This window comes from Clinocottus analis, unplaced genomic scaffold (genome assembly GCF_023055335.1).
Source record: "Clinocottus analis isolate CAN_PGR_092001 unplaced genomic scaffold, fCliAna1.0.p SCAF_12, whole genome shotgun sequence".
Classification (NCBI taxonomy): Eukaryota; Metazoa; Chordata; class Actinopteri; order Perciformes; family Cottidae; genus Clinocottus; species Clinocottus analis.
In genome coordinates this window covers 12,696,752-12,709,805 of record NW_027175843.1, presented here as the reverse complement: position 1 = coordinate 12,709,805, position 13,054 = coordinate 12,696,752, and the positions used below count along the sequence as shown (strand labels likewise).

General features: G+C 39.6%; 2 protein-coding genes across 4 annotated transcripts in view; both read right to left on the bottom strand.

The window, feature by feature from the left end:
• The window catches only part of igf2bp2a (insulin-like growth factor 2 mRNA binding protein 2a), a 47,298-nt gene extending 42,657 nt beyond the window's left edge, over positions 1–4,641 (bottom strand). For both annotated transcript variants that reach the window (XM_068572429.1, XM_068572430.1), the window contains exons 1-2: positions 4,224–4,641; positions 2,982–3,042 (exon numbers count right to left, since the gene is read on the bottom strand). In XM_068572429.1, the coding sequence (XP_068428530.1) occupies positions 2,982–3,042; positions 4,224–4,398 (236 nt within the window). In that variant the 5' untranslated portion in view covers positions 4,399–4,641. The remainder of the gene's footprint in view (positions 1–2,981; positions 3,043–4,223) is intronic.
• Positions 4,642–7,630: 2,989 nt separating this feature from the next.
• tra2b (transformer 2 beta homolog) lies at positions 7,631–12,048 on the bottom strand. 2 transcript variants are annotated; one of them, XM_068572874.1, is made up of 8 exons: positions 11,913–12,048; positions 10,047–10,192; positions 9,706–9,868; positions 9,374–9,562; positions 9,163–9,278; positions 8,257–8,478; positions 8,050–8,120; positions 7,631–7,963 (listed from the first exon to the last, which is right to left on the bottom strand). In XM_068572874.1, exons 1-8 carry the CDS (start codon positions 11,943–11,945, stop codon positions 7,953–7,955), a joined length of 951 nt encoding a protein of 316 aa, XP_068428975.1. In that variant the 5' UTR covers positions 11,946–12,048; the 3' UTR covers positions 7,631–7,952. The 2 variants fall into 2 exon arrangements, with proteins under 2 accessions (XP_068428975.1, XP_068428976.1); XM_068572875.1 differs by having other exon boundaries at positions 8,050–8,117.
• Between the last annotated feature and the right edge of the window lie 1,006 nt (positions 12,049–13,054).

The window sequence follows — 13,054 nt, the reverse complement described above, 5'->3', positions numbered from 1 at the left end:
TCAGGCTCACAGCGAGGGATCATGTTGGTCCCTCTGTCCACACCTTCAGCACCTCGCCTATTTGATAGGCAAACAACACTGCATATTGTTTATGTTGCGTAGTATCAATAAACACCAAGTCACACTCTGTGTCCTGGTGTTGTAGAGACTCAGCCACTTGCTTTGTTGAACAAGGAAGCTTAACAAGGGTGAGAACAATTGTGATATCTAAATAAGCCGCAATTAAAATACACAAAACTTGACTAAACAAACTTAATCATCATATTGAACGAAGAGTAATTCTTCCAATTAAACAGAGACCATATGAATTAGAGACATATTACATCATCTACAGTTTACATGAAGCTACTTATTTTCAATAATGTTTCAATTGTATTGGTTATTTCACCATCAAACTATTTAGCAGTTCTTATTTCAAACTCAGGTGAACACAATTACTGAATAATATGTATCCAAAAAATAACTTAAACAATAGAAAACTAATTGATTCATTTTAAATAGTAGTTGTTTCAGCACTGAAATATAACATCATTTAACATTAAGTAGCCTACATTATTATTATCAATAACAATCATGAAAATCACATTTATAAAAAATAAACCTGATCATTTCAAAATATCTATTTGAAATATTACTTAAAATGTACAACTAATTATTAAGTTTCCATGACAGTTTTCCAAATAAAATCCATAAGATCATTTGCTTCTGCTTAAATTACTTGCATCTAAATAATATGAATGCTGACACTTTAGAACCAATTTGAAATGTCAAAATATAAAATGTATCGAAATTAAATAAAGTTTAAAAAAATATATTGGACAACAAAACTTCAAGAATCCCAAGTTGAATTTAAAAAGGCCCGATCTTAAACCCACTAACAAATGAAATGTTATTACAAAGAAAATATAATAAACAATTACAAGTGTTGCTTTTAAAATAGATGTAATTGAATAGTTAATCCTGTATGCATATGAGCAAATATTAAACAACAAAACAGCACATAAATATATAAACAAACAGTAATCTCAGCAAGCAGCAGCTGAAACTACAGCAGTCTCTAAAAACTATAACTAGGCCTGAAGATGAACTGACAAGCTGCTTCCTAAATGACAAAACAAAAATGTATGTTTGGTTCACTCCTCAACTCACTATAGTAACATACACTTGTACTAAATTAAACTCACAACATAATTACTATATTATTCTCTAAATAAACGAAATACAGCTACAGAGTATTCTAAACCTGTATTATTAAATATAAAAGTTATTTCTCAATATGCCTGGGACAACCAATGGATTCAAATTATGTATCACTAACATTGAAAATGGCATCTATAAATTACGACTAATTACTAAATATTGTAATTACTCCAGGAGTTAACTAATTTGCATATTCAGCATTACATTTTAAATCAACGTAAATATTTCTGCAACATTAGACAAAGGCTCTAAGAATCAGACAATAGCTGGAATACTATAGGGAGGCTTTACAATTAAATGTTCACCGTGGAAAGCGTTATCATAACATGGAGTTTCACCGCCACGTGATTCCGCCCAGTTTCCCCTGATCCAAAATGAACACCTGTATGTGCTACACGCTGCACTCGTGTCGCCCTCGCAGACATGGCGAAGAGGGAAAAAGCCTGCTCAGATCATTCAGCGGCACCACATGGTTTCGATTGGACACATGCGGACACACGCATGGACGTTTGCTCCATCTGATTCCGCCTATAGCCGAGCAGGGTGCAGGGCCATCATGGCAGCCATTATGAGGCTCTCCAACATTGCCATGGCCTACGTGCACGCTCACTGTGGGGAGTGGCGCGAGCTTTTCGAGCATGTTGCATCTCACAAAAACGCCTTCAAATCGAACTACTGAGCGAGGATACGGCACAGCGGCTCGACCACTCAACATTTCAAACGTACACATTGTTCTTCAACGCAGCAGAAGAAGGCGAAAGCTGTAAAGCAGGAAAAGTATAGCCTGCACTGGAGGGGGAGGAACCGTGCTGGTGGCGCATAAAGTATGGATCACGTGTTCCTCCACGAGGGGCTTGAATATTTACTTTTCTGTCACGCAATGTAGTCTTTCCTTAAAGCCAAAGGCATTGTTTTCAAACCCACTATACGTGTTGAGTGTGTCAGCTTCACAATCTACCCACGTAACACAAACGTAAGGAGTTTAATACGCATTGCGCCGGGGGGGAGGGGAGGCATGTTTAATTACTATTTCCATGCAATTAAAAGCTTGCGGCTTCATTTTGTGTGTACACTGCGTGAACAAGCTGACACAACAGCACACTATAGGACAGTGGTGGCGTAGAGTTCAGTGTTGACCGACTGATTTGCTCAAAAAACGTCAGACTCTGGCTTCCCTCGCATGCACGCGCACACCCACACAAGCCGTGTTACTCACATATGTACACACGCGTGCACATAGTATCCATAGAGGAGCCTCAGCTGATTGGTATGCAACTCATCGTGCATTGCAGTGTTGCAGTCAACAATGAAACACAACTTTATCGCTTACACACAGGGAAAGTCAAACACGTATCAGATTAAATTAACATGCAGTTATTACGTGTGTGTGTGTGTGTGTGCTTGCGCGCGCACGTGTTTCACAGTGGGATAGGCCTTTCTGCAGATCACGCGACACGGCAGCAGCCGCCGTGTTTTCTGCGAATGTTGGAACTAAACTGTTTCTTTGTCGCCGTCTTTGTTTTGTTCAGTCGTCATGCAGTGACATTTACATCGCATGGGAGTCAAACAACAACAGAAACAACAACAGCCGGTTGAAACACCCACGTAGACGAGAAGAGAGGGAAATCTGCGCACTATATTTCACAGCGGAAGCATACAGGTCACACAGTTTGTAATGGGGCACAGTATAGGCGTATGACACAATGTATGCGTGTGTGTGTGTGCGTGCGTGTGAGTGTGTGTGAGCGAGAGAGAGAGAGAGAGAGAGATTGTAGGCCTACCTTAGTTTTTTGGGTACAGAGTAGTCTACCTCTATCACCTTTCCGTGTAATTCAACTTTACCTGTAGGGACACAAATTATAGTGTAACATTAGCTGTGTGCCATGAAAGCAACAATGCAGACTTGTAGACCTACACAGCAACACTTTGAATCACTTCACCAAGTAGGTGCGTCCCCATTCAAACAGCTACCCCCTAAAAGAAAAAGTACTGTATCCGGGCACGTTGTGCGCACGGTGACTGGTAAACGAGATATGTTTGTATTAAAAAAATACCACAGAGGGACATTTCGAGTGTCACAATTTAGGGGAATCGGCGCCAAAATGAAGCATGATAAGCTTATATAGTATAGGGGGAGGGAGGTGGGAATGGGCAGCCATGCTTTCCACTCCCACAGACCTCACAGTGCAATGAGGGGTATTTGTTTCTGCTCTCTGTATAACAAAAAAAAATGCAACATCAAAGAAGATATGGGTTGAAAGGAGAATGACTTGTAGCCTACTCTTTCTATTCTAGGTAGGTGTTTCTTAATTCTCCGTGTTGACCCAACCGGGTGTGAATTTTAAGCGCTCTTCGGCGAAGCTTGAACACGGGTTTTCGTTATTATGAGTGGCCTGGCGCAGCACGGAATTAGCGTCTCACCTCGTCCCCCCTCAGCTACCTGTTTATTAGCTCTTTCCTCCGGACCCCCATGACCCACCTCCAAGACACCTCGTAAAAACATACCCAGACATCAGAGGAACATGAATCTGACAAGTTTTCCGAGGTCGCTTCGCTCTGCTCTCTTCAATAAAATCAAGATAAAAAATAAGTGAAAAATAATTATGCCTACCCGAACCATCAGACCATCCCATACATTCCAGCGGGTGATTGCAAAGTAGCGCACCAGACTATCGGAATCTCCAAAATATAGATTATTGTGCACGTTTATAGCGTTACGACGGCTCGTGTTTTCTTTAGGCAAACGGACACTAAAGCCCCAAGTGTGTCCTGTGATCGATACATTTTCCATTTTTTTGTTGGAGCGTGCATGGCTGAGCGTTCATCTAAACTCCGATGGCACACGGATGTGATCGCAAACACTGTCCCGAGCAACAACAACACGATATTAACACAATCTATGTTGACTATTTCACATTTTGAACACCCTGAGCTGTGGTGTTTTAAACCCGATCTCGCAGTTTGACTCGCTGAGAATTTTTTTTTATGTCACCAGCAGCATCACTTATCAAATCCACACTTACCAGAAAGAGTCTCTATAGCCTTTATGGCCGAGTTCTGGTCGGGAAAGTCCACAAAAGCATAGCCGGATTTCATCAGGACCTGGTCGGCCACTGGCAGCTTCCTCTCCCCAAAGAGCTCCTTCAAGTCCTCGACAGTAACCGAAGGACTTAAATTCCCAACATATAGTTTGTTCATGATCTGAAAGGAAAAAATCTCGAAGGGGTTTCAGATCTTGAGAGTGAGAGGTGGCGATATTTGAGAGAAGTAGAAAAATAAAAAAAAAATGTAAATAATATAGAAAATCTGATGGGATAAAAAAAAAAAAACACGCAGCAATTACCCCCCAGGAAATTACTAAACTATAAGCGACCCCCCAGCACCAACTCTGGCCCCAGTCTAACTCTTTTAACAGGGGCTGGGGGAAAAAAGTGTCGTTACGACGCTACTCTGGAGCCAACAAGCACCGCCTCTAAATAAAATCTCCCTTAAAAATCACAAGAAAAAATGTTGGAGGTGCATGTGGGATCACTCCGGGTTCTCCAGCATAGAAAGGAGCCTACATTGGGGTATGGAAGTGGCATGATGATCACTGGGTACATGCAGCGAAGGGATGGGCTTAAAGGAGGCAGAGGGGTTATTTCATCAAATCATAATAAGGGCCGTGCCTTGTGTCCCTGCAGGCTGAGGGAGTGAAAAAAGACTACTGTGTGGAAAATCAAGTCGTTGTCACTTACTTGTCGACCCAAACAGTGTCACTGAACCCCACAGTTTGCCTTTTATTTATTTATGAGAGCCAAACAACTATGGATTTATGGAGCTATCAACGCAGGGGGGTCCAAACCTCGCCATGACCTACATGAGATCTCCTCGAATAAAAACATATGTATGATCTTCTCGGATTTTACATTTATAAAAATGTAAAAATAAAAACACACAAAAAAACACAACAACAGACAATTACGGGTATCTTAAAAAAAAAGAAAAAAAGAATACAGAAAGTGAAACTGTGGACAAGCGAATCTTATACATTCTTTCCTTGTGCAGAAAGAACAGTGAAATAAAGACTATTGTTTTGAATGCTTATCAGGGGCCCCGGATTGAGGCCTCCGACCTGTAGCTTTACACACTGTTAGTAAAGGTGATGCCACTCTCGCCTTGCGTTTAGCCTGTGAATAGTGATAATGGGTAGAATGGCGAAGTGTAAAACGAAGCAAATATTTACCTTAGATGCAGATAAGGAGGCATGGGGGGATTCCTGGCCCTCAGTTTTATCTTTGCATGGGGGAGGCGCTCTTTATGCAGTGTCACTTAGTCAGTCTGAGCTCATACTCCAGGCTACAGACATGGTATAGCATCTTTCTTCTTTTTTTAAATGTTGGTGTGTGCATATGGGTGTGTTCCGGGAAAGCAACAAAGCACCTAAGCTACTAAGTAAGGAAGTAAGGTGGATTTCAAAACAAAAGATGAAATGTAAGAGGAAGGGCTGTGGAACTGCCTGGCAATGGAGGACAGGCTGCAGTGCTCATGCATGGATGTGTACCTTCAGCAGTTACCAAGGGGAGGAGCCTCCGCCTACAGCACTTGAGTGTTTCTACATGTGACCGGCCTGCGCCTGGAACATTACTGCCACCCTACTGTAGTGGAGAGAGTGCCAGCAGCAGGAGTGACCGTCAGTGTGTGAACAGAGGAATGTTCAAGCCGTGGCCTATTTACAAAACAGCTCTTTAGTTACTTTCCTGATGACATGCTAACAGTTATTGCAGGCCTCTTTGCAGTCAGCTGAGATTCACTTAGAGTTCAAATAAATGAGCCCGATCCGTTTCTTTACTGCACTTGAAATGTACATAATTATTTTTGTGAAACTTTTGACATGTATTCTTTGTAAATAAACCTGTCTAATTATGGCATTTACCTACCTGCCTTTGCATAATAATTTATACAGCATTTACATTATACACTTCATTTTCAAGTGGATAAACACAAAGCTAATTAAATTGCATTGAAATTTACATTTCCCTTTTCCTCCTGCAATCACCCAAAATGATTTCCACTCGGAAAGCAAAATTAAGCAGAACTGAAGGGGATGTGACACTCGGTCACTTGCTGACCAAAACAAACAGCACACCTGTAGTCTACACTTAAGGTACTAGAAGGAAAGAAATGAGCGGATACTGTTTCAAAGGTGTGGTCAGTTGTGACTAGTGTCTTTTCATCATAGTCATTCCCCTGTATGACATATCCTGTGTTAACAGAAAAAAAAATCCCATTCTAATTAACCAATGCTTATAACCACAACATAGGAAACACATTGTCAATTAATACAAGTATAGGTAAACCAGTTACATTCATAAAAAAGGAGGGGGGTGGATTGGAAACAAGAATAATCTAAACGGCAGCATAATAGCAAACTATGATTGAAATGGAATTCATATTTCAGTGTACATCTTCCTGACTCATTTCTGCTTGTACTAAGGTAACCCCTGAGAGAAAGAAGGTGGTGCAATAATAGTTTATGCAGTCATATTAATAGCTTGACCGTCTTAAAGGTCTGTTCTTTTGTTGTGCAATAAAATGTGTAAAGTAGCTATTACACACAATAACTGTTCTAAAAACTGAACAGAGCTATCAGTTACTGGTACCTTTCTCTCCTTGCCTGTAATTCTCGAACGGTTACATGCAAAACATGTGCATCAGTGTACTATTGGATACCTCTGTGAGCACCACAAATAAAATCCATTCACGACTGCTGTATTGGTGTGAAGGGCAGAATGTCTGAATATTTCAAAACATGAACAAATTATCTGCAATGGTTAATTCCACTAGACGACTTTAATCACTTTGTTGAATATACCCTTTCACTAAATCAACAGGGTAGAATCAACTGAGATGTCAACAAGTCCTTCAGTGTATCATGTACTCCGTGCGACCAGCAGGGGTAGACGTGTGACCGGACAGATCTCACTTCATATGTTGAGGAGCAGTTTAAATACTGTACTCGGTGAAATTAACTTTTTTAGCTGCAATTATTTTTGGATTAGTCTTCTTAATTATATATGAAACCAGACAGAGGGAATATATAGTTTTCGAATGTGTACAACCCTGGAACAATGTGGTTCTGGAGACTCCTATTGTAGCGGGAACTGTCACGGAAATGGTTTTGAGTACTTTACTAGGTATTTATGTCTTAGTCCACCTTTGGACATTTGTTAAAATTTTGTATCACAAGTGAGCAAGAAAAAAACTTTACAGGTGTGTATTTAACAACAAAATTATGTCAGAATTTAAGGATAGTTGTGGTCTGAAAATTCTGGAGAAGTCAACAACGCAATGCGGTAAGATGAAGGTGTTTGTATCATAACAGCCGTGCAGCAGAAAGTGGTTGAACTGAAGAAAAGCTGTAAGTAAGGAAGAGTCAAAGGAGTCAAAGTGAAAAAAAAATGCTTCTTCCTTTTAATCTGTTCAAAGATGATCGTTCACTCGATCTTGTATTCAAAAAAATACATTAATAAGAGCATTAATATATTTTTCATGGCAGTTGTTGCCTATACATTTCCAATTAAAAACATGAGGGGACAGTTTAGTCATGTAAAATGACACTGCTTCAAAACTGATCCCAGTATTCATTTACTGGTCATACACGTTAGCAAACAGAAGTATGAGGATCAGCTTAAGAAAGAAGATCAATACTGAAATATATCATTCCACTAGAAACATTTCCTGTTCGAGTGTGGGAGAGGCTTGACCAACGTTCAATAGCGACCTGTGAAACAAAAAAGTGATTAAACTCATTGCAACCCGTTTAATGCCTGAATAAAAAAAGTGGATAATTTACAAAAAAGTACTCACGGGGAGAATAGGATCGCGATCTGGACCGAGACCTGTATGCCCCTCTGTAGTATGGGGACGGAGAGCGCCTTCTGAAACCAGACAAAATTAACAAGAAGAAATAAACACATTTCAAGAGAGTGTAGATAAAACAAGGGAAAAAAAACAAACACAACTAATATCCTATTGTTATTCTGAGGGACTACCTTTTAAAAATATGCTATTCACCTGTATGATCTGTAGTGGTCCCTGTCGTCATAGCGTTCATAGCCACCTCTGTCATATCCACGGTCGTACCCACGGTCGTATCCACGGTCATAGTCACGAGAACTGCGGCGAGGACCACCACTTCCGCCGGCACCGCTGCTACTTCCGCCGCCGCTACTACTTCCGCCGCCACCCCCACTCCCCCCGCCTCCTCCTCCGCTGCTGCTGCCACCACCGCCGCCACTATACAGAGGACAATGCAAAGATGATTTTATCTCCAACTTTTTCAGTTTTACAGTTTATTTTACCTATGCTTTATAATTTTAATTAAAAAAAGACAGGTATCCATTATGTCACATGTTACATTCAGGTTATTTTAATGTTTTAATAAATTCAATTCAAGTGCTCCTTCACATAATCTTATTTCTTTCTGACTGAGCTCTGCATTTGGTACAGTTTTTGCAAACTAACAATACAGCTGGAAGTTCTATAAATATGGTTGTCTGTTTATTTTCTAACATTTTGTTTAGCTCCTATGGGCAAAAGTATTTCAAAATGCCATCTTTTTGAAAGATACATACTTAAGATATTATAAGCAGAGCAAATCAGATGCACCCTCAACCTCTTTAGGAGCCCATTACAAGATTTCACAAAACCTGATATCCATATACAAACTATGTAAATAGCCTGGCTTGGAACTGTTAATTAATACCTTTACAGGTGGTCCATCCCATTTATGTTAGATACATGTTTTTGGGAGCTCTCTCCATTTCAAATGGTGTTTTTCTTTATCTTTCTGTAAGTATGTGAGATGCCTTACCTCAATATATTATCCAATAAATGAAAATTATATATATATATATATCGATAGATCTTTGATGGATTAGAACTAAAACTAATCAATCCACACACACTAAAATGCCTTACTATGTGGGGCGACCCATGTAGATTCCAGGGGTTGGTGTGTGAGGTCTTTTTGTAATGGAGAAGTCCACTCTGATTCTACGACCATCCAGCTCCATGCCATTAGCTCGTTCCTTTGCCTGACAGTGAACCAACAAAATTACCTCTTTAGACCAAGAAAATATTCCAGTAACAGGTTAGCCAGGGGACTTTTCCACAACTTGTGTTCTTATACCTCGTTAGCGTCATCTTTCTTCTCAAAGTAGACAAAAGCAAAGCCCCGAGAGCGCCTCGACTGCTGGTCATACACAATAGAGACATCCGCTAGGGGGCCATATTTAGAGAAGACGTCCCTCAGATCCCTCTCTGTGGTGTACAAGCTCAGACCAAACACTCCCACACAACCATTTGGGTCTGGATTAGCCTGCAATTTTTAAAAAATTAAGTGTTTTTACAATTTAGTTTCTTTTCTTAATTAACACATAATTGTGTTTAGAATCCAAGATGAATATAGTCAGACATTATGCAGATAGAGCACAAATTTAAAATGGTCCATTGATCACTTACGCGATTGCCGATATGCCTGCGGCGGTTGGACATTGGTGAGCGGCTATGACTCCTGCGACGGCGCTCTCCACTGTAGGATCTACTGTGAGATCGGCGCCGAGAAGACCTTGAGCGGGAGCGAGATCGGCTATAGTGTCTCCGTGAGCCACGATGCGAGTGAGACCTACGTAGACAGAATCACTTCAAACATTTATACGGGTTCTGTAGTTATTCATATCCAATTTCCTTACAGATGCTTCAATAGACAGACATGCATCTACCGTTTATATATAATCTATCAAATAGACAAATTGGATATAAAGATACATGTGGAGTGCTTCAAAAAAATACAAGTCACTCACCCCGATTTGGACCTGGACCGAGAGTGAGTTTTAGAGCGGGTGTGTCGGGAGCCTTCTTTTGAATGGGCAGGTGACCGAGCTGGGGAGCGGCTTGCCGACTTCCCAGAACCCCTTGGACTCACACTCCGGGAAGCAGAGCGAGACTCCTGAACGAACCACACGCCAACACACCTCTTATCAGCATCAACGAGAGGACAAACTGAGAAATGTGCCAAAATAATTGTATGCAGTAATTAAGACTATCCTTTGAAAAATACAGAATTTAGTTGCCGTGGATTAGAAATGCAGGTAAATACAATTTAGTTGCCGTGAATAATATGACATCAACAGGATTACATTAATCAATATAATTATATTGGCAACATGATGAAATAACAGGAATTTGTCAGTTGTATAAAAAAATGCAATGATTTAAACTGTTTGTTGTATTAAATAACAAAAACATGCACGCATTTGACAAACAGACCAGAAGATTACTTAGCGCCGTGGCCTTATCCAGATTACTTCCTTAACTTCATTTCTGTAACTTCATTACTTCACATTATTCTTCTTTCTTCAATTGTTTTACTTCTTCTTACTTCCCCCATCTCACACACTGCCCATACTTCTTCCCTCCTCCTGTTTTAGCATGCATTCAACAATTTCAGCTTCACACATCAGAGCTTCATATTATTGAAAATTAAGTGGACTTCTTCCGCACTTTCTTCTTCACCTTTATGAAAAAGAAAAGGATGAAGAATATATGACTCCAATTAAAATGGCACCCTCATTCAACTTAGTGTTATTATATCTCATGACAAGCATGGAAATGTTTAAGAGCACACAATACAATCTTTCAATGTAAAGTTCAATACATATTTCACATGCAGCGGTTCTACGTTTACTCTCATGTCATATAGAGGCAAACACGCAACTCTGAACAAACATTGTCCTGTAGAATAATAAAAGATGTGATTATCGTTTTTTTGTGTTTTTTTTTTACTTTTGCAATAAATATGTCTTCCATTTTAAATGGACCCAGTTCAATTAAGTTATGTAAAGTGGCCTCCAAGAGTACATCAAACCACAGAATGTGTATTATACCTCTTAAACATAAAACCCCACCAACAGTGATTTCCTTGAACACAAATAAGTGTCGGTTTAAGTTATCCCTAACGACCTCAAAATGCTTCTGCACAGACATGACAGACATCTTGGGAGTAACAGAATAAAGCCACATTTTCTTTAAATACAAACGGCTTCGGTTAAACGCAAAGGCATACACAAACACATAATGCTACATTGTCGCTATGTATTGACCATTTATTTTACTTTAACAAAAACATTAAATCAAGACATTCACCATGCAACGGGACAAGGGCTGAACGTGTGTAATGCAAACGAATAAGAAGACATCTTGAGGCCGTTTGTTTTCGTCCAAAATGGTTTAAATGTTTTTGGGTTGAAAGATAGCTGCAATGCCCAAAATGAGAGAGAACCCAAAATTAAAGTTTCAGATGAAGAATATATAGCTACAACATGTTATTCCGTGACGGTACAATTCCTGCACATTGTAGAATTGACGTTAGCTACTCAGCCCACACGTCTGACTGCGTAAATAACGTAATTTGCCAACGTAACGTTAAATGCATGGTTAAAACAAATATTAATGTTGAACAAGTAACATTGAACTTCTGTCGAAGCCGCAAGTTGGTGGTTTTACTAGCTTAGTTGGCAGGTAATGTGTGGACTGAGGCCTAGCTAATGTCGATCCACGAGCTCATTAGCTAGCTTCCGTCCACTCAATGTGGAGGCTGTTAACGTAATTTGAGTTTAAATTCCACACGGCGAGTTATTAAAGAAACGGCAGGAAGCCCTCATACGTACCCGCTCGCCGTAACCTTTGTCGTTATCGCTCATTTTTTAGTGCCACTGAATATATGAAAATGCCTGTTTTTTTATGCCGCGGTGCTAACCAGCAGCTAGCTACAACCGCCTGTGTGTGTGTGTGTGTGAGTGGGTGTGTGCGCACGCGCGTCACTGCATCCCCGCCCTGGGCGCTCGGGATGGATCCACATGATTATGATATGATAAACAATTAAGCTACTTTCTTCCTAAATATTCTCTTACAATATAGTTGCTTTAACTAATTCCAGTCTCTTAAAAAGTTAGATCCTCTTTACATATCAAACTACTAAATATATTTTTGGGTAATAATGGTTAGAAGCATTTATTTTTTAATTGCAATGTATTGGACATTAATCAAGTTTCCTAAATCTTTTACCTTGAGGTACTTCTAAATGAAAACATGAAATTCTAGTATACTGTTCAATTTCAGTAGGAGATGTACTGGTTTATTTCAAAATTAAACAATTACATATCGACCATGTTAATGTACACTATTTCAAAAAGAATCTAACTGCGTGCTCATTTAGCCAATGTTATGTTAATAGTGAATGTTATATCACACAGGAGCCAATAAGACTATATGTTTTCTAAAATAGAATGTTTTTCTTACATTGTTGGCAGTATGTATTAGCATCAGACTGTTCACAATCTGTTCCTGCGAGTGTTCCTTTGCCTTTCTTCCTTATTCTCCTCCACTACAACTTTATTTAGGCAGTGAAGAGCAGAGATGTGAACAAAGATGAAACCGACTATTACTCCATTACAGTTGCACTTTCTTTATTTTAGGCAAGCAAAAGCTGAGAAGGATGCAGACAATAAAACAAATTGATTTACAGATGCAGTGATCAAATTGGCAGCAGCCACATCAAAACCACAGTACTGATTTGAGCTATGTTAGAGAACAGCTATTGCCTCTTTTATTCATCCATATCTTTATCACAGGTTTGTAGATTGTCCTCTAGAGTCTATAGTACAAACTAGAATTTTATAGAATAATTAAATTATAGAACAATGAAATTGCTAGAAACTTTACCACTTTACAGACCTGATAACAGAATATGACATAATATAACACTCTGGATCCAGTTACTCATTGACACCTGGAGTGGGGAGTAGAGAGA

What these genes read in the sequence shown, in the direction of transcription:
- tra2b (XM_068572874.1), bottom strand. Translation starts at nt 11,945, where the DNA reads ATGAGCGATAACGACAAAGGTTACGGCGAGCGG. An exon ending in CGGTCCAGGTCCAAATCGGG is followed by an intron (nt 9,869 to 10,046) that starts GTGAGTGACTTG and finishes CTGTCTACGTAG; the next exon opens with GTCTCACTCGCATCGTGGCT. An exon ending in TACATGGGTCGCCCCACATA is followed by an intron (nt 8,479 to 9,162) that starts GTAAGGCATTTT and finishes TCCTCTGTATAG; the next exon opens with TGGCGGCGGTGGTGGCAGCA.